The following is a 27,666-nucleotide window of genomic DNA, read 5'->3' as shown; positions in this document are numbered from 1 at the left end:
CTCGCATCGGCCCACCCAGTTGTTCCGGTCGGCCGAGGTCTGCGCCTGCGCAGTGCGCTAGGCTGTCAGTCAGGTAAAGGGCTGGCCGGCCGGTGGTCCAGAGCTGTGCTGTCATGACCGAGGGCACGTGAGTCGCGGACCCTGGGCCTCCGGCGGGTGTTGCGAGGGACGCGGCAGGGCGGTGGCAGGGAAGGTGCTTGGACAGCAGGGTGGCATGGCTGGTGTCTCTGCGTGCCTGGATTGCTGGCACCCAACCTGGGCGGAGCCTAACGAAGGCTGCTTCCTCTCGCTGGTCCCCTCAGGTGTCTGCGGCGTCGTGGGGGACCCTATAAAACTGAGCCCGCCACCGATCTCACCCGCTGGCGGCTCCATAATGAGTTGGGTCGGCAGAGATGGACTTATTATCAAGCGGAGGAGGACCCTGGTCGAGAACAGACGGGGCTAGAGGCCCACTCTTTGGGACTGGACACAGTAAGTGATGTGATTCTAAAGGCACCATTTCATCCCAAGTCTGGAAGCCACCACTGACCAGCCTTCACCATGCCTTCCTGTAAACCAATGTGTGTGTGGGTGTTGTGTGACGTGAAGAAAAGCTGACTGTAAGGTGATCAGGAGAGTTCCCGAGTTACGAAAGAAGACCGTGAAGCTAGCTGTTTTTCTAGTTCTAATTCTGTCACGGGGTTTGTGGTTTGGGCGATGGAATTCTTGCATAAAATTTATTGGGTACTGAAAGTAAAATTTTATGGAAAGTTTCACAGACTCCCTTTTCAAACGCCAAGGACATTAAGTTGAATAGATTTTGTGTCTGGTTAATTTTGGTGTGTGATGTTTTTATTCATTTGCAGTGTTTTTTTTTTTTTAATAACAAGGCTTATCATTTAAAACAAACAAACAAACAAACAAACAAACAAACAGGTGTGACTGGCATTTAATCCCGGCACCCAGGAGGCAGAGGCAGGCAGATCTTTGTGAGTTCGAGGGCAGCCTGGTCTAAAGAGCAAGTTCTAAGCCAGACAGGTCTATGTCGTGAGACCCTTTCTCAAAACAATAACAAATAAGACAAAAAGAGGGGCTGGTGATGTAGGTCAGTGTGTGTAATGTTTGCCTCAGTTCAATCTAACCCAACAAAAAGTGTGGTGTCTCCTTCTAGAGACAAGAATTGAAGCGCCCCCATTATTTAAGTCCCTCCACCTCAGAGACCTATGGAAGAAGTTGCCCTAATTTGGTTTTATTTTGAGCACTCTACTTTGCTATATAACTTTTGATTTGTAAGAGAATTACAAAGATGGGTGTTGATTTATTTGGATCCAAAAGATGAAAATACCTTTGGCCTGATTTTCTGGTTGTGTGCATCCGTGCATGGGTGAAGTACAGATAGCCATGGAGTAGTTAGTTAGCTAACAGGCTTCCTGTGAGTCTTGGCCATCCTCTGGGGAAGATCTCTGAGCAACCACCATGCTATTATGTGGGCCCTCTCTGAAAGGGAAGAGTCCCAGTACCAGTCGGGCATCAGTACCCTAGCCTGTGTTCTATGCTGGGTTTAGTTAAGATGTCTTGAAGTTTTGAAGAGATTTGTAGATCACTAGCTGGAAGGTAAATTGTGACAACACGGAATTGCCTTTTTATTGAACATGGGCTGTCTTAGTTAGGGTGTTACTACTGTGAACAGACACCATGACCAAAGCAACTCTTATACAAGACAACATTTCATTGGGGCTGGCTTACAGGTTCAGAGGTTCAGTTCATTATCATCAAGGTGGGATCATGGCAGCATCCAGGCAGGCCTGGTGCAGGAGGAGCTGAGAGTTCTACATCTTCACCTGAAGGTTCCTAGGAGAAGACTGGCTTCCAGGCCGCTAGGATGAGGGTCTTATAACCCACACACCCACAGTGACACACCTATTTCAGCAGAATCACACTTTCTAATAGTGCTACTGCCTGGGCTGAGCATATACAAACCATGACACGGGCTGAAATTGTCATCATTCCGTCTTGTTTTAAGTCAAAACAGTTGAAAAATTTGAAGTAATTTAGATTGACTATTTTGACTTGGGTTGTGAATGACAAGGGTTCCTTGGGGCAGCAGGCACCTTCAACCCTCATCTCTCCCCTCCCTTCACAGACAAGTTATTTCAAGAACTTACCTAAAGCTCAAACAGCCCATGAGGGGGCCCTGAACGGAGTAACCTTTTATGCCAAGCTGCAGGCTGAGGATGGACACTGGGCTGGTGATTATGGTGGTCCACTCTTCCTCTTGCCAGGTAGGAGGAAAGCACTACCTCAGTTCAAGGGAAAGGCTGTTTTAGATTGTCAGGGCATGCACACCAGGTGTGTGTGGGGGTGACTGACCTACCCTGGTCAAGCAGGTTAAAATCCAGGAGCTCACTGGAAAAGCTCTGGGGGAGGGCGACCTTGTATCCCACTCATCCTGCTTCCAGGATTAGGGAACAATGGTTGGGTATAGCTAGCCCAGGCTAGATTAGCAATTACTCAAATAATGGAAGTGAATGGTTCTCAAGGAGAAGGGGATGAATGCTCTTGAATCTCAGAACAAGATGGAAAGGTAGAAGGCCCAGCCAGTGCCAGGGTCTTGTCAAGGGGCAAGGTTAAGGATGAGGAGCTGCTGTCCATGTGTGTGTCGTTTGAGAACCGTGATATCCCTTGTGGACTTATTGTCAAAGGATGGCTGAGAGAGTTCTGGCCGGGAAACCACAGGTCCAGGTTGGTGAATGCTAGAAGGATTGTATTTGAACACCAGTCTTGGATCTAGTTTGGTTGGGTAAGGCTCTTTGTATCCTGGATTGCCTGGTTTCTAAGCATCAGGACCCTTTTCTGCATTGAATTGTAACCCTACTATCTCAGTAGCCTGAATTCTCAGGAGAATATGGGTTTGTTTCTGTGGTAGCTGCCCTATGATGCCCTTTCTGTGCCATGCCAGGGGTGTATGATTAGCAGCTGCCCTGTGGGTCATGAGGGTAGGTATGTGTCCAAAGACCAGCATTGGAATTAAGATTTCTTGTGTAGTATCATCTTTCCCCATATATGCAGAGTAGCACATACATGTAAAAAAGTTTATAAAATACAACAGTACATTCTAAGCAATAACTATTATCTTGGCTGGGTGTGCACACCTTTAATCCCAGAACCTGGGAAGCAGAGGGAGGTGCATCTCTGAGTTCAAGGCCAGCCTGGCCTACAGAGTAAGTTTTAGGACAGCCGAGGCAACACGGAGAAAGCCTGTCTTGAAAACAATCAGTCGATCAATGAAACAAAAGCTGTTCTGTGAGGGGTTGGGGATTTAGCTCAGTGGTAGAGCGCTTGCCTAGCACACGCAAGACCCTGGGTTCGGTCCCCAGCTCTGGGGAAAAAAAAAAAAAAAAAAGCTGTTCTGTGGCCCGGGATTAGCATCTTAGTACCCCAGTCCCAAGCAGGTGTTACAGCAAGACCTGGTTGCCCGCTATGGACCTGCTGGCTCTTCTCACCCTTCAGGGCACGTGCGGGAGGCTCTGCAAGGCTCGGCACTGTTTCTTTCACCCACACTGTGCCGTTCAGTCCAGGCATAACCACTCGAGCCCTGTGGGCCCTGGCCTGGGTTCTTCTTCTTCTTTTTTTTTTTGGTTCTTTTTTTCGGAGCTGGGGACCGAACCCAGGGCCTTGGGCTTCCTAGGTAAGCGCTCTACCACTGAGCTAAATCCCCAGCCCCCCGGGTTCTTCTTAGTGTTCCCCAAAGCCCTGTTTCCAAAGCCATTGAGTGAGCTTAGGAAGAATGGCCTTCCTGGGCTTGATTGTCTGGGAGGGAAGCCCCAGGGCTGCTGTGTCAGGGAGAAGGTCTTCAAGAGAAGGGCTTGGGTTAGCAGCTGGGTACCTGTCACTATGTGGAGCGTCCTTCTCACCACACAGGTCTCCTGATTACGTGTCACATAGCACACATCCCCCTGCCGGCTGGATACAGAGAGGAAATGGTACGGTACTTGCGCTCAGTGCAGCTTCCCGATGGCGGCTGGGGCTTGTGAGTATGTGTAACAACACACACACACGCCTGTGCTTAACAACACACACACACTCCTGTGCTTAACAACACACACACATGCCTGTGCTTAACAACACATACACACGTGTGTGCTTGTGTGTGTTCCTCGTAGCTCATGCTTGGGTTTTCAGGCAGCTGTGGAGAAATGGGGTGACTGCAACCATGGACCTAGGGTGGGGCGGATGACAGCCTGACTGGAGGAGAGTAGGCTGGTGCCTCTGCGTAGCCTGGCCACAGTTTTACCTTTGCTCTTGTGAATGGGTCTTGGGGTTGGTAGCCTCCTGAGTCTCAGGTGCCAAGATAAAGCCGTCGTGTTTTAAACCTGTGGTGGCAGCAGAGATGGCAGCAAATGCAGGGTCCCACAGACCTATCTCAGTCTGCTTTCCTGATATGGTACACACACTGGGAGCAGATGGGTAGGACAGGCCGTGCCTGGGTGGTTTTGGAACATTCGGTTATCTTCTGCTGGGTGAACCAAACTGCCTGGGCGTCCCTGAAGTGTGCTTTCCATGTCGTCGGGTTGTCGGGAGGTATTACAGCAATCTTTCTAGGTGACGTCCTTGCCAGTGTTGCTTCATTCCTTAGAAGTAGTGACAGGTGACAGAAGCCCTTTCCTCACCAGCCTTACTCTTCCATTAGGCACATTGAGGACAAGTCCACGGTGTTTGGGACTGCCCTGAGCTATGTGTCTCTCAGAATCCTGGGTATTGGACCTGATGATCCTGACCTTGTGCGTGCTCGGAACATTCTTCACAAAAAAGGTTCGTTCTGTATGGCATGCTGGGCTTTCCTCACACCGACATAAGAGCTCTTGTAAATGGGAATTAGTCAGACGTACCTCCAGTTGAAACACTCAGAAAACTACGAGTAGGGTAGAAACTGTTGAGCTGTTTAATACTTACTGTATTATTGCTAATTATTATTAATTATTACGTTTTAACTATTTGAAAGACGTATTTATATTTATGTGTATAGGTGGTTTTGCCTGTGTGCATGTCTCTGTACCACAAGCATGCAGTGTCCATGAAGGCTAGAAGAGCGTGCCAAATTCTCTGGAACTCTAGTTACAAATACTGCTGCCAGCCACCTCATGGGTTCTGGGAACTGATCCTCTGTAAGAGCAGTCAGTGCTTTTAACCTCTTGAGCCATCTCTCCAGCCCTAATTTTATTCTCTTTAATGAATTAATTAGTTTGTGTTTATTTTGTGTGATGAGTGTACACTTAGCCTAGCTACAACTTGAATTTTGTTTTGTTTTGTTTTGTTTTTGTTTTTGTTTTTGTTTGTTTTGACACAGGGTCTCACGGAGCCCAGGCTAGCCTTGAACTCACTGTGTAGCCACAGTTGGCCTTGACCTCCTGATCCTTCTTTCTCCGCCTCCTGAGTGCCAGGATTACAGGCATGTGCCACACGCCTGGATTATGGAATGTTGGGGATTGAGCTCAGGCTTGGTGCTTGTGACAGACGCTCTCTACTGATGAGCCTTAGCCTAAAACAATTTGGCAATTTATAGGCTGCTTTCTTTATGGATTGGTAAAGGTTTAAAAGCAACCGCCTGTGGGACGGTCCGTGCAGTCTGCCTTTTGAAGGCAGCTGAGCTCCAGGTTAGCAGCCACACTGAGAGTTCTGCTCATTTCAGTGCGCAGAGCCTGAGTGTGATTACTTCTTCCCCTCACCTGTGGGCTTTAAAGTCCCTTCCAGCCCTCAGCAGGCGGCGTGGGCTCCCACTGCTCTTAGGACAATAAGAGAACATGTGCTCTGCTCTTGTACTGCTATTCTGCAACACCTCCTGTGGTCCTGTACTCTGCCCCTCTAAGGCCTGTGCTCCTATCTCGCTCTTCGCTACGAGCTCCAGGCCTCCTTTCATTTTGTGAAAGTGGTTCCGTGCCTCAGGGCTCCCATGCACTGTATCCCCTCACCCCGCTTTCCACCTTTGGCCTTGCTGTCTTGGAAACTCCTCCTTGCATTTTACAGTGTGTCTTAGATTTCACCCCTTCAGGATTTCTTTCTGACTTTCCAGGCTAGGTGAAGTGTTCTGTATGCATTATGAACTTCTGCAATCCTCTTTCAAGTCTCTGCCCCTGTGGTGCTTAAGTAAGTCATCGTCAGCCTCTGACGTTACTGATCATGTACTCTGGGGTTACCTTCTGCTCTCCTGTTCCTCTCTTGTCCAGTGCTTGCCCAGAGGAGGAATGTGCTTGCATCATGCTTTAATAGTGGCTTTCTCTGCCCTTTGACTATGACACACTTGGATTTAGGATGGGATTCATAAAATGTGTATAAATCAGTGTCGCCCTGTGCTGCACAGAAGACTCACTGTTGCTTGGTAGGGCCAGGGAAGGCTCAAATGTGGGGCTGCATGTGACTGTTCTGGAGTCACTTCGTGCTAGGCTACCTGCTGAACACAGATGTGCAGTCTGGTCTTGGTTGGAGAAAAAGCAGCCAAGCAACCTCCCCTCTTCCCTCTTTTTCAGGGCTTATGCCATGTGTGTATCTGGGCCCCCGTCTCTCTGAGCTACCTGCACAAGTAGCTGCCTCCCTGTGCTCCTGCTGAGAACAGGGGTATAAACAGCGCTTTGCAGGTTGGACACTCTTGTTCCTGGCTGCTGTTTCTACTTAGTGGCTGTGGTGTCTTGGGCAGCTGTGGAATATGTCTTCTCATCTGGGAGTTACAGGACCCATGGAAGGCTGACCTTTAGTTCATGCAAAGAGACATAAGAGAAAGCTACAAGCAGTATTCATTGTAATGGTAGCTGATTGTTCCTTCTCTCTTTCCAGGTGGTGCAGTGGGCATCCCTTCCTGGGGGAAGTTCTGGCTGGCTGTCCTGAATGTTTACAGCTGGGAAGGAATCAATACCCTCTTCCCTGAGATGTGGTATGCCTGCCCTCTGCCTGTTACACCTCCTTCGAGTAGCTTGATGAGACCTAAATGGGGGGGATTAGTATCCCACTGGAGGCCCTTCTATGTTTGTAGATATTTAGAAAGGGGACTGTTTTAGGCAAAAGTAAGGCAGCAGACCACCCAGCTCTATAGCAGGCTGTGGGACCCTGTAGGGTAATTACAGAACCCATTGTGTGGCTTGGGCTTTGTGGGAATAGACAACAGATCATACCTGGCAATTACAAAAACTTGGAGTATATATAGGAGTAAAAGAAATCCCCCCCCCCATCTCTTTTTCTGAACTAATTTATGGTAAATGTTTGGAAAGTCTAGATATTGTTTCACCAATGAGCACTTACATGTGCATCCTTAAAATTTGTTTTTATGTATTTACCCAGCAGAGTCAATGCCTATCCCTTACTAACTGAAACCTATGCTCAGTGTCTTTTTCTATTATATCTTATATGTCTTATAAAAGCATTGGCGCCCTATGTAATGCATATGTAATTTACTCCCAGATTACACATATAGGCGGTAAGATCCCAAGAACTATACAGAGTTCATGCAGAGCCTGCTATCCTCTTGAAGACAGAGTTGAGGGTTCCTGAGGTATAACTTTCACGTGTGGAAAGACAGGACGTGAGGGGCCACTTGGGAAAGGACAGCAGGGTCCTAAAACAAGAATCGAAAGGCTTTGTTCCACAGCCTGGTTGAGTGGGGATGACTGACTGTGTGGCAAATGTCAGGCCCAGGGAGAGGTGTGGGGAGAGTATCCACGTGTGGGGCAGGGTGGGTGTACTGTTACTTGAAGTAAGGAGATATACTAGACTTGTGCTAACATCCAGTGGTCTGCCATTGGCAGCTCTCCTACTAGGGGCTAGACTTGCTGGGGAGGTGTAGGCAGAAGAAAGCCTTGTCAGGGTGGAGTGGGGTGTGAAAGCCTGGGCCTTCTGGTCCATGTCCCCAGGCTGTAGGGCTCCTCATATGACTCCACATTTGTGGAACGGTAGCTACAGTCACTTGGCTTGGACTGTAGGTGCAAGTGTGTACAAGGATGAGTGTGTGTGGAAGGGGCCCAAGGCCTCAGGGCTGCTAACAGTGTATGCAGGCTTCTGCTCCTCTGTCCTGCGGACACAGCTGTCTCTTCCAGGCTGCTTCCTGAATGGTTTCCCGCACATCCCTCCACTCTGTGGTGTCACTGCCGGCAGGTCTATCTGCCCATGAGCTACTGCTACGCCACTCGGCTAAGTGCCTCAGAGGACCCACTGGTTCAGAGCCTCCGCCAGGTAAGCCTTGTGATCTCTCGGGACCTTTCGAGGAAATGGCACACAGCCTTTGGGGTCTTGGGCCTTGAGAGCTTAACTGCTTCTCAGTACTGTGGGGGTCCTGAGGAGTCTCTGCCTTCTCTCCAATAACAAACGTAAACTGCTCAGAGGGACCTGTTGTGGGAAGGGCGTCTGCCATTGCGCAGTGTTCCAGTGGGACTCGGAGAGTTCAGAAGCTGCAGGCCTAGCCTATGCTGGCAGTGACTGTTCTGGGGAATAGCCCCGAGATGGACTTTGAGAACAGGGTTTGCACTTAGGGCTGGGACAGCTCCTCAGATTAGCCCTGGTATACGTGAACTAGCTGGACACCCTGTTGTGATCACTGGCTGGGTGTCCCTATCCCTCTGAAGGAATATGACCCAGACTCCTGAGAGTGCAACCAGAGACCACTGGTGGCTAGAGTTAGTCTACTCTGTGTCTACTGCTTCTGCTAGGCACTCAGGTATGCCCTGCCCTTTAGGAACTCTATGTGGAGGATTATGCCAGCATCGATTGGCCAGCACAGAAGAACAACGTGTGCCCCGATGACATGTACACGCCACACAGTTGGCTGCTGCACGTGGTGTATGGTAGGTGCTTCTGAAGGTTGGGAGAGCCTGGGTAGTGCAGTTAAGATGTTTTTGGCTCTCCATTAATTCATTCACTCTGTCAGTGCCCTGGAGTAAGAGCTGAAAGCACATATCCTTGCTGTGGTTCCCCCACAACGATCAGCTGCTGCTCAGTGATCCCCATTCAGCATGGCCTGAGCAGGGCAGGACGTGGCGGGAGGTATACAGCAGTCCTTCCTAGATGGGAAGGAGGAGGAAGCACAGATGAGGCAGAGCGAGTGGGAGGAGGGATCCCAGGGGAAGAGAGAAGTCCAGTGCTGTGCTGTGGAGGACCCGTTCCCAGCTGAATAACTAGGACACAGCCTGCCACATATCTCTCCTGTTGCTGGGTGTCCACTAATGCCTTCTCCCCTGCAGGACTCCTCAACCTGTATGAACGTTTCCACAGTACCAGCCTGCGGAAGTGGGCCATCCAGTTGCTGTATGAACATGTTGCAGCTGATGATCGGTTCACAAAATGCATCAGCATTGGCCCGGTCAGTGTCCTCCTCTCTGGTCCTTAGAGCAGCTTTGGTGGTAGTGGGGTCCTCTCAGATGTCCTAGGAGCTAGGCTCTGTTGAGCTAGGAAGAGGCAGGCTTATTTCCCAGATCCCAGCACATCTCCTTTTGGGTCAATGCGTCCATTCTCTAGGCTCAGTGACGCTTTTCCTCCCATTGCCCCGCCTGGCTCTTGTCCAAGTCTGAGTACCTCCTGGAAGACTACTTCTTGAGCTTCCTGGCCAATTGGGTGGGTGTTTCCCCCCTACTCCTCACAAATCCCACCCTAGATAGTCCACCCTCTACCCCTATAAGTGGCAGGATTATAGGTGCCTGGGGGAATGAGAACAGTGGGATCCTCGTGTCCCACTCTGATCTCTCCCATCTGGTGATGGATACCAGGCGAGTTTCTGATTTTGCTTTGCTTCCTGGGTCTGGCTGACTGTGTACATGCTTAGGGACCTTGAGCAGCACACGCCTGAGGCTGTAGTCAGAGTATACTGGCCAGAGTTACTAGAGACCCACTAAGGAAGCTGTCCTCATAGATGGGAGACAATCAGGATGTGGGCTGGGATATTGGTTACTACTGTACTATGGTGGGTTCCCTGTAGGTTCTCTGGATAAACACAGCTAGCACTGAGCTACCTCCCCTCTCTCTGTGGAATCTTTGTCCTTCTTTGTCACAGTCTAAGCTCGTCCAGATTCTTACAGCTTCAGATTGAGCTCTTCCCAGAGACATGAATATATAGAGAGTACTTAGGAAACTCCCTTTAGAACAGATGGGGGCCCGCCTCAGGGTAAAGTTGCATGGCTCCTGATGGCCACATATCCTACAGATCTCAAAAACTGTCAACATGCTTATTCGTTGGTCAGTGGACGGACCATCCTCCCCTGCCTTCCAGGAGCACGTCTCGAGGATCAAAGATTATCTTTGGTGAGTGTGGTTAAGTGGTGTCTGGGATGGGTGCAGGGTACTGCCTGTAGACATGCAGCTCTAAAGCTGGGCCCTGTGGGTCATCCTGTCAGGGGCAGACTGTGCAGCCTCTGAGATCGCTTGATGAAATCAGAAGCATTGCCATCGAGATTGTCTTGGGAAGTAACTCGCTGTAACTATGGCGATTCCCAGAGTCAGAGCCAGGAAGCCTAGGGACACTGCCCAAGGTAGGGACTGTCACAGGGGAAGGAAGCCCTGCACTTACAGGAGCCATCTTCTCTCTGGTGGTGGTGTGAGAGGATAGCTAGGTAGACCGGCTGTAGAAGCCTATGGCACAGGCCAGTGTCCCTGGGTAAGCCGCTGTCTTGTTGCTGCTAGATGTAGCCCCTGTGCTTGTGAGCCCAGCTGGGCAGCACCGAAGTCAGCATTGAGGGAAGTGGGCATGGAAGCTCCTGGGGACTGTATGCTTGTGTGTAGCTCCTCGGGATGCTGGGACTCCAGCTTACACCATCCCTGACCCAATCTCTTCTTATCCCCATAGGCTGGGCCTTGACGGCATGAAAATGCAGGTAAGCGCTGGAGAGCGGAGGCCGCTGACTCTTATGGTAACCATCTCTGGTCATTTATTTTTAATCCGTTTAGATTTATTATGATTCGGAAGTAACAGTCAGCCATGGTGGCACTTACCTATAGGAACACCACTCAGTCGATTAAAGCAGGAGTTTGATACCAGACAGTGCTGTATAGCAAGGCCCTGTTTTAACAGTGGTGGGAGGAGGCGGGGAGCGGGGGGGGGGGGGGGGGGGGGCAGGAGTGACAAATCATGGAAAAACCAAAGAAGAAAATCCCCCAATACCATTCTTGCAGTAAAAGGGGACTTAGTCACCCTTTAATCCTCATGTGTGTGGGGCTGTGGCACCTCCTGGTCTCTCTCTGTGGCTGCTGTGTGTTCTCACATGTCCCTCTGCTGTCATTCTTCAGAGCGGACTAAACCATGACATCCAGGCTTGGCTCAGACCCTCCAGAAACTCTGTCTATTACTGTGATGGAGCAGTGGCTCTCGTGGTAATGGCCTCTCTACAAGGACATCTGGATGCTCTTCTGGCCAAGCCACTAAGAGCTGTGTATGCTCAGATCGCAGGGTAACCCTAGAGATTACCCTCTTTAGCCACCAGTACAGGAGGGGCCTCCAGGTCAGAGAGGCGGGCCCAGGCCCAGAAGTTGTCCTTTCTGTGGCAGAAGGAGGGTGTTTGTAGTTGCTCAGGACAAGCAGGAAGTGGTTTGCTGCAGATAGAATGTTGGAGATAGCACATGATGTATGGTGAGCCTCCCTAGGACTTCTAGGGTTCTAGCCAAAGCGGGGGCAAGGGAGATTTTCTCTCTCTCTTTTTAAAATTTTATTTGGCTCACATTTCAGTATTGTTGTTGTTGATGGTGATGGTGATGACGATGATGGTGATGATTATTTTGTATGTGAGTACACTGTAGCTGTCTTTATACACCAGAAGAGGGCATCAGATCCCATTGCAGATGGTTATGAGCCCCCATGTGGTTGCTGGGAATTGAACTCAGGACCTCTGGAAGAGCAGTCAGTGCTCTAACCACTGAGCCATCTCTCCAGCCTGATATGTTTCTTTCTGGTCAGGTATTTAGCTGGGATCTTTGGCCCCTGTGGAGCTATGAAGGAGCTCAGGTCTGATCACCCTATAGGATTGGGAGCTGGGGTTTCTGTCTAATGTTTAGAGATTCCTGAAGAAAACTGACTGTGGACTTGATCATCCATTTCCTACACTGAGACCTAAGGCTGCTGTTCAGAAAACCAGTTTCCAGGGTGGGATTTGAAGGGACCTTCCTTGCTGTATCAGGGCCACAGTAATATGTCAGCTGGGTCCTTGACACCTTAAGCATGCGTGGAAGTGGAGGGGCTTTCTTTCTAGTTGTCCCGTGACTGGGGTACCATGCTGTCATGGGGTATGGAGGAGTCTGCAAGGGAACGTACGGTTCTGGATACGTCCTGAGAGAGTGCTGTTCTGCCAGGGCTGCCTGCAAGAGTCAGTGTTCTGTCATTCCTTTGTCAGCCACTAGGGTGCATGGGGCTCAGAAGCGGGTATAGGGTATTAACTGGGCACTCTCTGGCACCGTTGGGTCCGTGGAGTCAGTGGATGGGGTTGCTCTAACAGTTTGTTCTCTGTGAACAGGGCACCAATGGATCACAGACCTGGGACACTTCATTTGCTGTCCAAGCCCTGCTGGAGGTATGAGACTATTTCTCTGTGCGGCCCCCATGTGATCGTCCTGTGTGTATGAGCTACACAGGCACCCGAGAGACACGGTACTGCTTACCGTGCCTCTGTGCCTTGAACCTCTCACTTGCCTGTCTCCCAGTCCCCTGGCGGTGATCCCAAGGGAGCACAGAGTTTATCTGGCAACCCGGATGCTAAACTAGCAAGCGCTTTGGGAGATGAGCCTGGGGAGTGATGGCAGGTGGCACCTGGGCTGTGTGGGCCTGAGGCTCTTAGAACACTAGCTGCTACCTGAGCTGGAGAGAAAGAGCGTTTCTCAGCAAGAGGTGTGAGGTCAGTGAGATCCTGAGGGTGTCCTTGGACGACCCAGTGCCTAGGCCACGTTGAGCTGCCAAAAGTAGGGCCTGACAGAACAGTGGGAGTTTGGTATTATCCAGGGTGGTCTCTTCTGTCTGTTCCAATCTTTAGTCTCATTGTCTTTTCTATCTTTAAAGCGGAGAACACTGGGGAACCCTAGTTTTGGAGGTGGGGGTGGGTGGCAAGATGTCACCAGGACACTGGAGGACTGGCTCAACTGGGCTACCCTGTTGTCTTCTAGGCAGGTGCACACCGAAGACCTGAGTTTTTGCCCTGCCTGCAGAAGGCTCACGAGTTCCTGCGGCTTTCCCAGGTGAGGCCTGTGCCCTTTCCTTGTCTGCCCTGCCTCCCCACGCTGGCTTTCTTAGCTTCCTTCTGTGTTGCTCTGCCCTAGACCCTGGTGGTAGGCCTAGTCACCCCAAGGAAGCTCCAGCCGTGGCCTGCAATGGCTTGTCACTAGCTGGTGATGTCTGTTCTTCGTGCTGGCACGGCTGTGGGTGGAGGGCCAAAGCCAGCCTATGGCACAGTCAGTTGTATTGAGTGACACAGCCTGTTCACATCCTAGCCATCTTTGAGGTGCCTCAGGTCTGTGGGTGCACTCCCTGAGGTCATGTGTAGCCATCCGGCCTGTCTTTATTCCTGCCTTCCAAATCCACCTAGAGCCCCATCATGTGCTGCTTTCTCAGAGGGGCCTTGCATACCCTGCTGCAGACACACTGGGTGTCTTAGGCCTTGATCCCACTGGCTTCTTCCTCTGAGTCCTCATGTTCCTCTTCCCTGTCCTCTGATCCCAGTGGGGTGTAGCTTCCTCCATGCAGCCGATGCCCGTGTTTATCTAGGGTGTTGGGAGTGAGTTAGCCTGCTCCAGGACATGCACTGAGTGACAGGCCTTTAGAAGCCCATCTCACTGGACCCCACTGCACGTGCAGACCTGTATGCTTGCTCCTTGAACTGAGTCATGCAGCTCAGGAGTACTGAACCCATGACGCTGGGTAGGAGAATAGGTTGGTCAACCCTTTGTGGATGACCTATTACCTAGTAGTGATAAAGCCATAGGGGGCGTATGGGTGTCTTCAGCAGATCTGTCTCCCAGATGGCAGCACAGGGTCCCAGGCCCCAACCCATTTCTGTTTTTCACACATGCTCCTTCTTGCTCCCCAGGTCCCAGACAACAATCCTGACTACCAGAAGTATTATCGCCATATGCACAAGGTATGTATGGGCAACCCACCCAAGCCCAGAGCTCAACAGTCTTCCACTGGCTTTCCGTTGCTTTTCCAGCTTCTTGTCTTTTAGCATCTGCCTTGTGTCAGGGCTTCACTATCCCCTGAAGCAGCCTGTCCCCTGTGGCCCTGCGTCAGGGTTGTTCAGATACCTAGCACACACATAAGAGCTGAGCAGTGAGCTGAGGTGCTGAACTCAAGGCAGAGGGTGTCAGGGACTCAAGCCAGCATCGGCCTCCTTTCTGTAGGGCCTGCTGATAGAGGCGGGTTGTGGAATGAGACGTGCCATAGTTGCTGTCTCTCCATGGTGGGGTCCCTGGGGTACATGTGCTGCTGTTTAGGACCTGTTTTATTGCTGAGATCTGAGGACTTCAGGATGGGCATGAAGTCCTAGATAGCCCCGTGCTGAAGCTGGTCTGCTGAGCTGTGCCCGGGTCAGGTGCCCCTGGGCCGTGCTGGATAAGCCTTGCCCTGACTGTTGCAGCTCTGTAGGAGGAGCACTGTTACACACACACACACTCTCTCTCTCTCTCTCTCTCTCTCTCTCTTCCCCCCCCCCCGCCCCCCCCCCCCAGGGTGGTTTCCCCTTCAGCACACTGGACTGTGGCTGGATCGTTGCTGACTGCACGGCCGAGGCTTTGAAGGCTGTGCTGCTCCTGCAGGAGCGGTGTCCCTCAATCACCGAGCATGTCCCCCAAGAGCGACTCTACAATGCTGTGGCTGTGGTGAGTATCTTCCTCCATGTTTGCTTCTGTGGCTGTGCCTTAGCGGACTAAGATTGAGATGTAGGACATCAGTCTAAAGCCTGGCATAGATCCTTGGAACTTTGTTGGGTACGAAGCCTCTGTGCTGTAAGAAATGGTGCCTAGCCCATCTCGGAAGTTACAAGGAGGCCGTGTGGTCCCGGAGGCTTCTCTTCTTAGCTTTTGAGGCTCAAGGAGCTGCCCGTATTTGGGATGAGATTTCTGTAGGTCTCACTGGGGAGGTTTGGTGGTTTTTGCTGGGTATCCAAAGGACTGGAAATGTCTGTTCATCTTTGTGCCAAGTCCTTTTAGCCCATCTGCTTTGTGTGTATTTTCCCCTGGAGGTCAGTGTTGGCCTGACATGGGAGTATGTCTCCAGATATTGGGTAGCTGCACCAGGCACCTACCACACGTGAAAGCTGGCTTCCTGTCCCTCATTGCTGCCCTTTGGCTGTCAGCGGTGCTTTGGCAAAGTCTTACTGTCCTCTGTGCTCAGTTCTCTGTGTTCCCCTCTTGTACCAGTTGTTGAGCATGAGGAATTCCGATGGAGGGTTTGCTACCTATGAGACTAAGCGTGGCGGGTATTTGCTGGAGCTGCTGAACCCCTCAGAGGTCTTTGGTAAGTGTGGTGACTAACAGCATGGTGTGTAGACCAGGTCTGGCATGTTGCTAGGTCTATGTAGAGCTCTCTAGAGCCCCAGAGTATACAGTGCCTGCATTTTTTTCTGTCTCAGGGCATGGAGACCTTAGGGGTCACATTCCCTGCTTATCCCAGGGCCTTGTGCTGTGTGGGCACTGCCATGTGCCCTGCATACACTCAGTGACTCCAGCACTTGTAAGGACCTATGTCAAGGGCATGGCCATGACTATTGTCACTGAAGTTCCTCTAGTCTACAGGGCCAGCTCTGTCTCATGGACTCTGGCACCTGCTCTCCCCTTCCCTCATGCCTTCTAATTATCCTATGCTTTGACCTGTCATACATACGGGGTTTGGGGGTCGGGTGGCAGTGGTAATAGCCCCGATGTTTTGTGTGGGCCTCATACATAGGTGTGCAGGTCTCACTGTGCCCATGGTGGCCACATTGCCCAGGTTGACCTTGGGATAACGGCGTTAACACCTTTGCTCACCACATTCTGGCCTGAACCACAGTGGAGCTCAGGTGCCTCCTCCTCTCCCTTCCTAGGAGACATCATGATTGACTACACGTATGTAGAGTGTACCTCCGCAGTGATGCAGGCCCTGAGGCACTTCCGCGAGTACTTCCCAGACCACAGGGCTACAGAGATCAGGTAAGGAAGGTGAGGCAGGACTGAGCAGGGCCACAGTCAACACTGCCTGACAGCAGACTGTGGTTCTTCACCAAGGTGAGGGGAAGCACTGGCTGGGGAAAGTACAGGGACAGCTTCAGGTGCTTACAGATCCTCGTGTGTGTGTGTGTGTGTGTGTGTGTGTGTGTGTGTGTGTGTGTGTGTGTGTCTGTGTCTGTGTCTGTGTCTGTGTGTGTCTGTATGTGTGTGTGTCTGTATCTGTGTGTCTGTGTGTCTGTGTGTCTGTGTGTATAGGTCTGAGAAAGACAGTACAACTGTAACATAAGAGTGGGTTATTTTTCCTCTCTTCTTGAGCGTGTTTTAAAATGGACATACATACCTTGCTTCACCACCAGTGTCCGGGTACTAAGTGTTCTTTCATGTCGAGAGCCACTGAATGGTCAGAAGCTCTTTGAGATTGTGTTGTGGGGACCCTGTCATCGCCTGATTTACACCCCTTTGTCATTCCCCCGTGAAGGGACTGCCCTTCTGTCTTCTTCGTCGTGCACCGCTATTGCTCTCCTGACCCTGCCCTGGTGGAGTCCCACACTAGTGTGTTAGTTACATGCAAGTGCAGGGAATGGCCACCCCCTCTCTTGGTTCTTGCATTCGTTTGGTCCACCTTGTCTGTGGTATTTCTCGAGTCTTGGAGAGGTTGCATAGCTGTTCATTTTCTCCATCTATGGCAGAATATTGGGACCCAGCAACAGTGACGTTGTCTCAGGAGCTTGGCTGTTTGAGAGTCAGTGACGTTGTCTCAGGAGCTTGGCTGTTTGAGAGTCAGTGACGTTGTCTCAGGAGCTTGGCTGTTTGAGAGTCAGTGACGTTGTCTCAGGAGCTTGGCTGTTTGAGAGTCAGTGACGTTGTCTCAGGAGCTTGGCTGTTTGAGAGTCTCTGTGGTACACCTCTCGTGATTAAAGCTTCCATCATGGCTGAGCACAGCTGAGGGCAGCGGTACTGTAAGGCGTAAACACAAACGTTTACAAGGGGCAGCACATCACACCTATGTAATAAAGCAGTAGCAAAGGGCTCCTCACGGGGGCCTGTGATTTTCCTACCATGACCTTTGCCCTACTTACAGGATCACATGAGAGTGTCTTCCTGCAGAGGGGGCCTTACATCACAGCAGAAAGCAGTAAAGTTGCATTTTATTACTGTCGTATTAATGTGTTACTTTTGTATCGATGGGCGTCTCTTCCCTGACGCTTCTACTGTAACAAGCAGGGTCCATAGCTGAGCTGGACTGTTGGACACAGTTCTGCACCGACAGCCTGCGTGCTGTCTCCAGTATTCTGAAAGCCAGCTCTCAAGGAAGTAGTTTCTTCTTTAGTCTTAGCCTAACTTTGCCAAAGCATATGGTGTCTTAACAGTAGGCACTATCTAGTTTTGTTTTGCAACCAAAAAGAGTGGCAGTGGCCTTATGATTTGAGGGGCCAACGTTCACAATAAATAAATAAATAAATAAATAAATAAATAAATAAATAAATAAGATACACATTAAAACACCAACCACAGACACACAGATAAAGCGAGGAGAGATGGTTTAGCTAATAGCATTCCGACGGATCTCGCCCGTCCCCATGAGACATGAGTCCGGTACCACCATCTCAGAGCGTAAGCCCAACTGAACTCTTCTTTGGTAAACCGCTTGGCTGTGGTGTTTCATCCCAGCAACAGAAGAGTAGTACAGAAGCTGGCACCAAGACAGATTGCCACGAGAGACCTAAGCACGTTTCTGGGGAGAACCTGGACGGCTTTGTAACGCTGGACTAGAAAAGTCGTTGAACGCTCTAAGAGGAGGAGGGACCGTCCTAGTAGGAGCTTGGAAGACGGTGCTGAGAACTATGCCACCTACGGAGGCCCAGCTCCACAGGTTCAGGATCGGAGCATTACCAGCCGGGCTAGAGACCATTCTTGTAATGTTTTAGCAAAGAATGTCGCTGTTTTCTGCCCCCCCCCCCCCCCCGAGAACTTGCCCGAGGCTAAACATGGTCATTAGTAATTGCTCTAGGCAGGCGTACAATGAAGAAGGCAAATGGGGCAGAAATACAGATGCAGTTTGAAGAGGGGATTTAACATGGGCGCCAAGGCCTGTGCTGAGAGAGAGCATGTGTTTCCCTGAACTTTGACAGCCTGTGCTCCCTTCAGTGTCCCACAGCTGCTCTCCCCTCTTCGAATGTTTGTTTTGATCTGTTTGAAGGGGATGCCATTCTCCCTTTCCTGAGACCCTTGTGTGGGCAGGATTGGGGAAGGCTCTGTGACTTGGTCTGCAGTGGTCGGCAGGCTAACTGTCTGTGTTGCAGGGAGACCCTCAATCAAGGCCTGGACTTCTGCCGAAAGAAGCAGAGAGCGGATGGCTCGTGGGAGGGGTGAGCAGACCGTAGCTGGGAGGTGGTGTGCATGTGGTGGGGTGGGAGTCTGCCCTTACTGCCTTTGTCCTGGGAGACTCAGGGAGCCGTGACTTCCTGGGAGTCCTGTTCCTTGGCTGATGCTCTCCCACCATGCTGAGCTTGTGTTGACGTGCTCTGTGGCCCTGCTGTACGCATTGGCGGTTCTGTGTGCCTTGGTTGGAGGAGGCTGTGGCTGAGCCACCTTCAGCAGCCGCAGACTCCCGCTGCCTGGGACGTGTGGGAGCACTTCTTTTACCAACTGCCAAAGCCCCTTCCTCCCCTTTCCTCTCCCTTTCCAACCTTCATCCTTTCTCTGTCCCTTACTCGTTGGTTTTGTGAGACAGGGTCTTGCTGTATGTCTCGGGCTGGTTTTAAATAAGCAATCCTCCTGCCTTAGCCCAGTGCTGGGACTATAGACATTTGCCACCGTGCTCCGATCCAGTTCTCTAACTGAGGTTGTCCCAGTACCTGGGTAGAGTACCTGTTCTCTCCCTTTGCGTGAAGACTGAGTCTGACATTCTCGTCTGTCCCCTCTAGCTCCTGGGGGGTTTGCTTCACCTATGGCACCTGGTTTGGCTTGGAAGCATTCGCTTGCATGGGACATATCTACCAAAATAGGTAAGTGTGGCTTTCAGGCTGATGGCAGGTGAGGGCATTGCCATGGTAACCATTCTGTTCTGTTTTCTGTGCTGTGATAAAGCAATGGCCAACAGCCCCTTGGGGAAGAGAGAGTTTACTTTAGACTTAGACTTCCAGGTCCTAATCCATCATTGAGGGACATTAGGACAGGAACTGAAGCAGAAACCATGAAAGAAGTCCCACTCAGCCAACTCTTACCCAGTGGGCTGGACCCTGCCACTTTCTTCCATTGGTCTCTCTTCCCAGGTGACCCCGTGTTGACAGTGAAACTAAACAGGCCAGTAACACTCTGTCATGGTGGTCTTTTTTCTTTGATATTTGATTTTATTTTGTATAATATTTTTTAAACAATGAGATAAGATCACTATTTCAGAAAATGGGAATTCTAAGAACCATACTTTCTTGGCTCATAAGCCTTGTCTAGGTGTTACCTCAGCGTCTTTTAAATCTCTCATCCCGATGAGAAAGGACTAGGGTCTAGGAACTCAGGAAAAGGGGGGTTGGTTAAAACCCTGTCTCTGGCTGCCCTAGCCAGTGCTTTAAATCTAGTGGGTTTGGGGGGGTTAGGATGTTGTTCTGAGGCAGATGTGACCCAAGGATGCCTAGTTCTGTTTCTGTGTATCCACATATCCAGCCTGCCACATGCGTCTGTAGCTGCAGAGTATTTTCCTCGGTGCCAGAAGCTCTGTGAGACATGTGCACCCGCGTCCACTCACCTCTTCAGGCTCCCTGACCGTAAGGCAGCCTGTCAGAGTAGGATCCACACAAGGCATGGTGTTCCAGACCTCTGTTCTCTCTCGCTACAGGACTGCTTGTGCAGAAGTAGCTCAGGCCTGCCACTTCCTCCTGTCGCGGCAGATGGCGGATGGGGGCTGGGGGGAGGACTTTGAGTCCTGTGAGCAGCGGCGGTACGTGCAGAGTGCCGGGTCCCAGGTCCATAGTACGTGCTGGGCCCTGCTGGGTTTGATGGCTGTCAGGTAAGAGCTGTGGGAGCCATCCTTGGGAGTGTGTCCTAGGGACAGTCAGCTTTGGGGAGGTGGCCTAGGGTGTGTACAAATGTGGGAAGACATGAAGGCAGCCACAGAACCGAGCCATTATTCCTCTGTAACTGTGGATGGAGACAGCTTCAGAAACCACACGCCCTGTTCCCAGGCCAAGTGGCAGCCCATCTGGGTGAATGGTACCTACAGAGAGACTCATCTCTTAGAAATGGTCTACTGTCCATTGGTGGCCAGTACTTGTTGGCAGAGCAAGAAAAGCTGGGCCTGAGGGAAAATGAGACAGGCTGTGGTGGGGAAGTAAAGCACTGCCTCAGGACTCAGAGCGCAGGACTGCAGCTGCTTGTGGCTCTCTAGTTTCCATGGTTCGTCCTGAGCCACTTGTGTAGCACTAGTGTACACAGGTCCACATATGTATGCACACACACACACACACACACACACACACGCACGTGCGCATGTGTGTACATGCAATCTTAGCCTGTGTTGCCACAGTACACTTGGAGCCATTTGGAGATCTTCTGAAATCCCCTTAGTCAGTGTGCATAGGGAGCCCGAGGGCAGCAGAGTCATCAGTCTGTCCTACGCAGTCCGCAGCCGGTGTCTTAGTTAGGGTCTTACTGCTGTGAACAGACACCATGACTAAAGCAACTCTTATAAGGACAACATTTAATTGGGGCTGGCTTACAGGGTCAGAGTTTCAGTCTAGTATAATTAAGGTGGGGACATGGCAGCATCCAGGCAGGCGTGTTAGCTAAAAGGTTTACATCATCGTCTGCAGGCCTCTAAGACTCACAGGCAGCTAGGACTAGGGTATTAAAGCCCACACCCACAGTGACACACCCACTCCAACAGGGCCACACCCACTCCAACAGGGCCACACCTCCTAATAGTGTCACTCCCTAGCCCAAGCACATACAAACCATCACATTCCACTCCCTGGCCCCTGTAGGCTTGTTCAAACACATGAGTCTATGTGGGCCATACCTAAACATAGCATAACACAAAATACACTTAGTCCAACTTCCAAAGCCCCCATAGTCTGTAGTCTTAATGATGTTGAAAGTATAAAGTTCAAAGTCTCTTCTGAGATCCATCCAATCACTGAACTGTAATCCCCAAAGCAAGACGGGAACCCAGCTGGGCAAACCCAAACTCTGCGTCTCCGTGTCTGATGGCAAAGCGGTTTTCACATCTCCAGCTCCTTTTTCATCTTTGCTGACTGCAACAAACACCTTTCTCCTGGGCTGGTTCCCCTCCCTGTTAGCAGCTTTCCACACCAGATATCCCATGGCTCTGGTATCTCAAACATCTTGAGGTCTCCAAGGCAACTTCAATGTTACAGCTTTTTGTTCCAGTGTCTGGGATCCACTGGGCTCCTCCAGAGGGCTTGGGCCACTTCTCCAGCTCTGCCCTCTGTAGCGCTCTAGGCTCTGCTGATCCACTCCACTGCTGTGCTGCTCTTGGTGATCATGCCATGGTACTGGCAGCTCCAATACACTGGGGTCTCTGCTGCAACCAGGCTTCACCAACAGCCTCTCACAAGCTCTCTTCATGGTGCCAAGCCTCAGATCCTTCACATGGCCCCTTCAGTCCTGGGCCATCAACTGCAATTGTGGCCGCACCTTCACCAATGGCCTTCCATGGCCTCTCCCAGTGCCCAGCCTCAGCTGCAGTTCATGACCCCTTCACGCCTTCAAAACGAGTACCACCTGTGACTCTTACACATTACCCAGTACAGCTGCAGCACGAGGCACAACCTTTGCTATCTCTGGAACACAGCTTCTTTGTGCTCTCAGAAAACATCTTCCCAGAAGATTTCACCTCAGTGATGCTGGTCTCTTCTTAATCACCAGTAATCTCTTAGCTCCAGATAATCAGCATCAATTGTCCCAGCAGTCCCTTCTATTCTGGACTCTAAAGCCAGAGCCACATGGCCAAAGCTGCCCAGTTTTTCTGCTTCCTGTGACTGGACATTATCTTATTATTGTTGTTGTAAAAATATAACAAATATTAAACTTACTGTTGTCTTTTACCTCGCTACACATCCCAACTCCGCAGTGGCCCAGTGTCTCCTGCGGCCACACACTTTCCTACACTCAAACTGTCACATAAAAGAACACACAACACAATAATCTTTGACCCAATTGGTAAGATACAATTGCCCACTTAAACATACAAAGCCCGGTACCATCCATCCCTTAAGAACATTGATAACAACCTGTAAATTCACAGAGCGAGATCTTAACGTCAGCCTCCATTGTCCTTCCATGACTTCTCGGCCTCTCCTCCTCTCCTTCTCTCTTTGTTCCAGTCTCCTCCTCTTCTTTCAAACTTTTCTCCTGCCCATCCTTCCTTCTCATCCAATGACAGGCCTCCTTCTATCTTGTACCTGCCTCACCTGTGACATCGTCCCACATATCTTACCAGCTTTCTGTTTTCCAACTCCCTCACTGCCTAAGCTTGGCTGTCCTGGAACATGTCTGTAGATTGGCCTTGAACTCAGAGATCTGCGCCTGTCTCCTGGGATTAAAGGCATGTGCCACCAAACCTGGATTTAAGCTTTCCTTCACCTAGAACTTGCTTTGTCCCAGGTTGGCCTTGAACTCAGAGATCTGCTTGGCTTTGTCACCATGCCTGAACTTAGGTGGGTGGGATCCTGCCCCAAGGCCCCACTCCTTTAATTTGTTACCTCCTACAACAAAGGATTCAACTCTATTCTACTTCCTGGTGCCCGTACTTGAACCATATGTTTTGTATTTTTCCTTTTGCAGCCTGCTGTGTTTGTTCAAAACGCTCGTCATGAGACTTAACCAGAGAACAAAGTCTCTATTGGGCTTTTTTGAGACTTCCATTGTTGATGCAATTAAAATAAATCTCTTTACCTTAGCCTCAGATAGTCTCTTCAGACGAAGGCAAAAAGCAGCCACCCTGTCCACCAAAATATCACAAAAACAGTCTCTTGGTCACATATTAAAGTTTTTCTTCACTGAAACCCCTTGGGCCCACAGGCCTACACAGTTCAAGTGCCCTCAGCACCACTCTTTTCTATAGTCCTACTAGGTTGGCCCATGAAGCCCTACTTAAAACATTCCATGACTTTCCAAATCCAAAGTCCCCAAATCCACATTTTTCTAAACAAAAGCTTGGTCAGGCCTTTCACAGCAATACCCAACTCCTGGTACCAACTTCTATCTTTGGGTTTTACTGCTGTCAACAGACACCATGACCAAGGCAACTTTTTTTTTTTTAAGTGTTTATATATTTTATGTTTATGAGCTATCCTCAGACACACCAGAAGAGGGCACCAGATCCCATTACAGATGGTCGTGAATTGCTGGGAATTGAACTCAGGATCTCTGGAAGAGCAGTCAGTGCTCTTTTTTTTTTTTTTGGTTCTTTTTTTCGGAGCTGGGGACCGAACCCAGGGCCTTGCGCTTCCTAGGTAAGCGCTCTACCACTGAGCTAAATCCCCAGCCCCTTTTTTTTTTTTTTTTTTTTTTGGTTCTTTTTTTTTTTTCAGAGCTGGGGACCGAACCCAGGACCTTGCGCTTCCTAGGTAAGCGCTCTACCACTGAGCTAAATCCCCAGCCCCGCAGTCAGTGCTCTTAATTGCTGAGCCATCTCTCCAGTTCCCAAGGCAACTCTATCAGGACATTTAATTGGGGCTGGCTTACAGGGTCAGAGGTTCAGTCCGTTATCAAGGTGGGGGCATGGCAGCATCCAGGCAGGCATGGGGCAGGAGGAGCTGAGAGTCCTACATCTTCATCTTCAGGCCTCTAAGAGAAGATTCACTTTCAGGAAGTTAGGACTAGGGTGTTAAAGCCCACGACCACAGTGACACACCTGCTCTAATAAGGCCACACCTCCTAATAGTGCCCTTTCTAGTCCCATCATATACAAATCATCACAGCAGGGCAAGCATAAGCTTCGTCTCCCTCCCTAGGGCATCTGTCGGCACTGTGTGCCAGCCACGTCGTCATGGCAACCATATTGCCCCCACCTGTGCACCCCCATGCTTATGCATGCTTTGCTCTCAGGGTTCATGGGAAGATCACAGCAGGAGTCTCGGGTGTTCTGCTTGTTAGGGTTTGCCTATTGTCTTAGGATTTCATTGCTGTGAGGGGACACTGACTACGGCAACTCTTATAAAGGAAAACATTTAATTGGGCTGCCTTACAGGTTCAGAGGTTCAGTCCATTATCATGGCATTGTGCAGGTAGACTCTGTGTTGGAGAAGGAGCTGAGAGTTCTACATCTTGATCATCAGGCAGCAGAAGGGGACTGTCACACTGGGCATAACTTGAGCGTATATGTAGCCTCAAAGCCCACCTCCACAGTGACACCCTTCCTCCAGCAAGGCCACACTTTCTCATAGCCATTCCCTATGGCCAAGCATTTAAATACATTCCCATTCAAACCACACCAATCATCGTCATGGTATTTGGAGAGCTTTTGTTCCTCTCCTGGGGTGCATGTTTATACCACATGTTCATGCCTGTCTTTTTACCCCTCAGGCATCCCGACATCTCTGCTCAGGAGAGAGGAATCAGATGTCTGCTAGGGAAACAGCTCCCCAACGGAGACTGGCCTCAGGTGTGTGAGGGATGTGTAGTGTTGTTCCCTCATTGATCTTCAACTAGCCCATTAGCTTTTGCGTACTTTCCTGCACCCACGTTCCTCTGAGGGGCTTTGGAGACCCGGGGTGTGGACACTGTCGAGCAGAGGCTTGTCCTGTTTGTAGAGATGAGAGGTGTTGAGCACACTTTGCTATCTGTAGAAGGAACTGGCTGGGGGAAGGACTGGAATGTTGAAGTTTCCTGCACAACCTCAGCTCTACCGTATGGTCCCTCACTGACAAGACGTGCAGATGGGTCTCCATGTGTCCCTGTGGTTATGGGGATTGTTCGAGACTAATAGTCCAAGGAAGAGTGTTTACCTGAAGCTGTAGTCTCTGAGCTGGAACCAAAGCCAAGCGGAGTGGCGCCAGCCTGTGCTTGCCTGTCTGCTTGCCGGCCTTTGGTTTCATCAGCTTCCCCCAAGCAGACTTGTCCTAGGGCTGGGAAATTCAGTGGTTAGGACCACCATCCAGGACAAGCTCCTTATTGCTCCATCTTCCGTGTCTTTCCAGGAGAACATCTCTGGGGTCTTCAACAAGTCCTGTGCCATCAGCTACACAAATTACAGAAACATCTTCCCCATCTGGGCCCTGGGCCGCTTCTCCAGCCTGTATCCTGACAATACCCTTGCTGGCCACATTTGAGCATGTGTGCGCCTGTGCGGCACCTGGCCAGCGTCAGCACTGTACAGGCCCAGGCAGCCCGGTTTCTCAGCTGGGTGATAAGCGTCCTCCTAGCCCACTTTGGCATGGTTCTCTATTTCTGTAGACATGAGGCTGGGGATAGGGTCAGAGTCGGTGTCTAGACACTGGGCAGCATGCGCTCGGTTCTGACGCTAGCTTCAGTGAGGAAGGGAAGAAGTTGAGCCTGAGATCCAGAGAGGCACAGTGTACTCCGAGGCTCCTGGGTGTCCTCCTTGAGGGAACAAGACTGTAGAGCTTTCATGATCAGTGACTTCCCTGTGAGGGAGCAGCTGGCTTCTTCACTTCCTCCCTTGTTGACTGTGGAGTGGGCCCCGTGGTGCAGGCATGCTCAGAGAAAGGCTCAATGGAGGAGGCAGGCCCCTTGCTCATTGTGTCCTGAGCAGTGTCTGTTGTCCCAGACACTTACCCATGACTGCATCACTGCACGAAATACCAGTTTTCCAGAAAGGAAGTACAAACTCGCTCTGTACTAAAAATGCTACTAAAAGTCGTTTGAATGATCACCAACTCCCTTAATAAACAGACCCTGGGCTGATGGCCCAGTAGTAAAGAAAGTCGGCTGCTCTTTCAGAGGACCTGGGTCTGATTCCCAGCCCCCACCTGGTGGCTAACGACTTGTAATTCCAGTTCTCAGGGAACCCAGTGTCATCTTCTGGCCTCTGGGCACTGCACACACGGTACCTAGACATACATACACTCAACACCTATACATATAAAATAAACCCCGAAAATAAAATATTAAAAAACCAAACAGCCCCCCTTCCTGAGACATTTCATCCTGGAGTATCCTGAGTCTGTGGCAAGGAGCCAGATGTAGCATCCAGTTGTGCCCCTGGGTTCTGAGCTTTTCCACATCGCAATGGTTTCTGGGATATCAGCATCCTGATATCCAAGTGTTTCAGTCTTCTTGTTGAGATAGAGAAGCACACATGGGAAGACATTGGGGTAGATATTGGTTATAGCAGTTCCTGCCATGGGACAGTGCTAGAGCAAGGACTCTGATCTCCACTCACCACTTAGACCCACCGAGCCAGCCAGGAAAATGCCCATGACACCCAAAGCCTTATCAGCCCGTATGCCAGCTGTGCCTTGAGTCCAAGTGAGGGCCATTTCTGAGGCAATCCTTAGGTGTGAACTGATTCTAACTGGCCAGCATGCAGACAGAGTCTAGGGTGGAACTATGTGTCTCCTTGAAGTTACTCCTTTTCTCCTTGATGAGCAGGGTCCAGCTGGATGCCTCCTTAGTCTAATGTTCCACACCCCTAGTGCTTTCTGCCCTGGGAGCTCCAACCTCTTCCTGGCCCATAGTTTTCCCTGGGACAAGCAGAGAGCTGTGTCTGAACCCCTTTCCTCTGTGCAGGACCCTCTAGGGCAGCCATTTGCCATGATACAGGTTCTCTGGGCCTTGAGCCCGCTGCCTCCTGCCCGGCTCCTACATGGACACCTTCTGCTGTGACTCAGGGCTTTCCTGCCTTAGACTGTGGCCTGTGGTGTTCACAGCACTGCCTTCCTAGACCCTGCTAGTAGTAGAACTGATGAGTTAGTTCCCTAGCTCTGCCCCTGGCAGTCGCAGCCATCCCTTGGAATTCCCGGCCGCGGTTTGCAGACAGCTGGTGAAGCATGCGTTAGGCTGTAGTAGATCACACTGCAGAGTTCCCAGCATGTGCTGGAGTACGAGCCCCAGTTTAGGGAGTTCTCTGGACTCTGGGGAGCTGGTGGGGGACACTCACTGGATACCTGTCTAGAACAAGTTCTTAAGTATTCTTAAAATGAGTTTGTGCCAGTGCTTGTCAGGAATAATTTGGAATGGGCTGACGGCTTTTCCTGTGGATTCACAGTGGATTTTCTCTGTTAACTGTGATGTGGACTTCAACACTCTGTTGTGAGGGGTTCTTTAGTGAGGAATGTTGACTCCCCCTGCCCCCGTGAAGCAGTTTTCCTGTGTGGTATTCACCATGACGTGATCTTCACTACTGGTCCAGGATGGCCTCAAGCTTGAGGGCAGTCCTCCTGCTTCCGCCTCCTGAGTGTTGGGATTACAGGCATGTGCTACCATTCCTGCTCAAGGGCTCGATGGCTACGCCTCTCTGACAAAATATTTTTTTCCTTCTAGAATACGACTTATTGCTAAGTAGAATTAAATTTACTAAGATGTTTTTTTTTAAATAAATTTTTGCTATATGCTGTT

At 50.5% G+C, this 27,666-nt stretch overlaps 1 protein-coding gene across 2 annotated transcripts; it reads left to right on the top strand.

Annotated features, from left to right (window-relative positions):
- The first annotated feature begins 72 nt into the window (after positions 1-72).
- Lss (lanosterol synthase) lies at positions 73-27,662 on the top strand. Of its 2 annotated transcripts, NM_031049.2 has the most exons (22): positions 73-127; positions 303-471; positions 2,123-2,261; positions 3,901-4,009; positions 4,670-4,791; positions 6,808-6,904; positions 8,061-8,196; positions 8,696-8,804; positions 9,201-9,319; positions 10,157-10,254; positions 10,796-10,823; positions 12,453-12,509; positions 13,096-13,167; positions 14,016-14,066; positions 14,653-14,802; positions 15,343-15,439; positions 16,005-16,110; positions 18,432-18,497; positions 19,056-19,136; positions 19,964-20,134; positions 24,673-24,751; positions 25,287-26,028. In NM_031049.2, exons 1-22 carry the CDS (start codon positions 114-116, stop codon positions 25,416-25,418), a joined length of 2,202 nt encoding a protein of 733 aa, NP_112311.2. In that variant the 5' UTR covers positions 73-113; the 3' UTR covers positions 25,419-26,028. The 2 variants fall into 2 exon arrangements, with proteins under 2 accessions (NP_112311.2, XP_038955050.1); XM_039099122.2 differs by lacking the exons at positions 73-127; positions 303-471; positions 2,123-2,261; positions 3,901-4,009 and adding an exon at positions 6,050-6,123 and having other exon boundaries at positions 4,678-4,791; positions 25,287-27,662.
- The last annotated feature ends 4 nt before the right edge of the window (positions 27,663-27,666 follow it).

Source organism: Rattus norvegicus, chromosome 20 (genome assembly GCF_036323735.1).
Source record: "Rattus norvegicus strain BN/NHsdMcwi chromosome 20, GRCr8, whole genome shotgun sequence".
NCBI lineage: Eukaryota > Metazoa > Chordata > Mammalia > Rodentia > Muridae > Rattus > Rattus norvegicus.
This window is presented reverse-complemented; position numbering and strand designations above follow the sequence as displayed.

What these genes read in the sequence shown, in the direction of transcription:
- Lss (NM_031049.2), top strand. An exon ending in ACTCTTTGGGACTGGACACA is followed by an intron (nt 472 to 2,122) that starts GTAAGTGATGTG and finishes CTCCCTTCACAG; the next exon opens with ACAAGTTATTTCAAGAACTT. An exon ending in AATGCATCAGCATTGGCCCG is followed by an intron (nt 9,320 to 10,156) that starts GTCAGTGTCCTC and finishes CATATCCTACAG; the next exon opens with ATCTCAAAAACTGTCAACAT.